Source organism: Anneissia japonica, unplaced genomic scaffold (genome assembly GCF_011630105.1).
Source record: "Anneissia japonica isolate Jap-2015-1 unplaced genomic scaffold, ASM1163010v1 scaffold8235_len1132_cov86_single, whole genome shotgun sequence".
NCBI lineage: Eukaryota > Metazoa > Echinodermata > Crinoidea > Comatulida > Comatulidae > Anneissia > Anneissia japonica.
Window position 1 is genome coordinate 1 of NW_022705712.1, and position 1,132 is coordinate 1,132.

General features: G+C 33.8%; 1 protein-coding gene across 1 annotated transcript; it reads right to left on the minus strand.

The window, feature by feature from the left end:
- Positions 1-190: 190 nt before the first annotated feature.
- LOC117105894 (sodium- and chloride-dependent taurine transporter-like) lies at positions 191-1,098 on the minus strand. The gene is made up of 2 exons (XM_033247199.1): positions 982-1,098; positions 191-552 (listed from the first exon to the last, which is right to left on the minus strand). Exons 1-2 carry the CDS (start codon positions 1,084-1,086, stop codon positions 328-330), a joined length of 330 nt encoding a protein of 109 aa, XP_033103090.1. The 5' UTR covers positions 1,087-1,098; the 3' UTR covers positions 191-327.
- Between the last annotated feature and the right edge of the window lie 34 nt (positions 1,099-1,132).

Genomic DNA, 1,132 nt, shown 5'->3' on the forward strand with positions numbered 1-1,132 from the left:
TCTGTTTATTCATTCTTTTTGTGTGTAAATATCATCTTTTTTACCTGAATATTTATACCTGAATATTTATACCTGAATAAATAAATATATATAAATATCTTTTGATACATTTTATTTATTCACCAGGGGCACTGAAATGTTAAAATTCTGTGGCAAAATGGTGGTTGGGGGGGGGGTAAGTTCCCCATGCCCTACTGGACCACGTCTGCATTAACTCTATTCTTTTGTAAACATTTAAGGAAGAGTAATTTGCGAGAATGAAATGGGTTTTCTCACAAACAAAACTAACTCAAGGCTGATCCTAAAAAAAATCAGCTTTCAACACATTCATAAAGAGACCAAAGACCACCGCATAAACACACTTGAGCATAAACTCAACTTAAGCTTCAATGGTGGTAAAAGAATTTTCTTGACTACCTGTGGGTCACTTAGACGGTCAAATTTCGGGACTATAAAAAACTTTATACCATCAAGATGACCGGGTAAAGTGGCACCTCGGATGAGCAGAATGAACAATACAAGGTACGGAAATGTAGCTGTGAAATACACAACCTGTAAAAACAAAACACCAAATGCTTTTTTCAATTCATGTTTGCTGCATACTGTACTCAGAGATTTCATTAAAAAAATCATATTATTAAAACAAAAATAATGGAATAGGTCTATATTTTTTTAAACATGCCATTGTAATTGACGGAATAATTTCATCAGGTTTTATTATTCACTTTGTAACAAACTTCTTGCCAGAGACTCATTCAGAGGGGTGAATAAGCAATCTTTAGCTTTGACATCAAGGTAAATCAACTGGTTTATTATACAAAAAATTGTCTTTTAATGAATACCTTTGTAATGAGTCGTAAGGAATATTGATATATACTCACAAATTTTATTGACAGTATGAGTTGCACACTTCAAAAAATAATCTTAATTTAAAGAAAAAAAAAATGTGTAAAGATAACAGAATACTGGTACAGTACATACCTTTCCTGATGACTTAATACCTCTGACAAGACAAAAGAAAACAATAAGCCAGGCCAGTAGAAGACACAGGGCAAGCTGCCACACAACACGGCCTGGTTCATTCATGCTATCTGATTCCACCAACACCTTCTCCCTGCAGATCACAATGCAA

Excerpts from the sequence above, each read along its gene's own strand:
- LOC117105894 (XM_033247199.1), bottom strand. The coding sequence starts at position 1,086 with ATGAATGAACCAGGCCGTGTTGTGTGGCAGCTTGCCCTGTGTCTTCTA. Across the intron at positions 553-981 it reads GTATTAAGTCATCAGGAAAG|GTTGTGTATTTCACAGCTAC; the intron begins GTATGTACTGTA and ends TTGTTTTTACAG.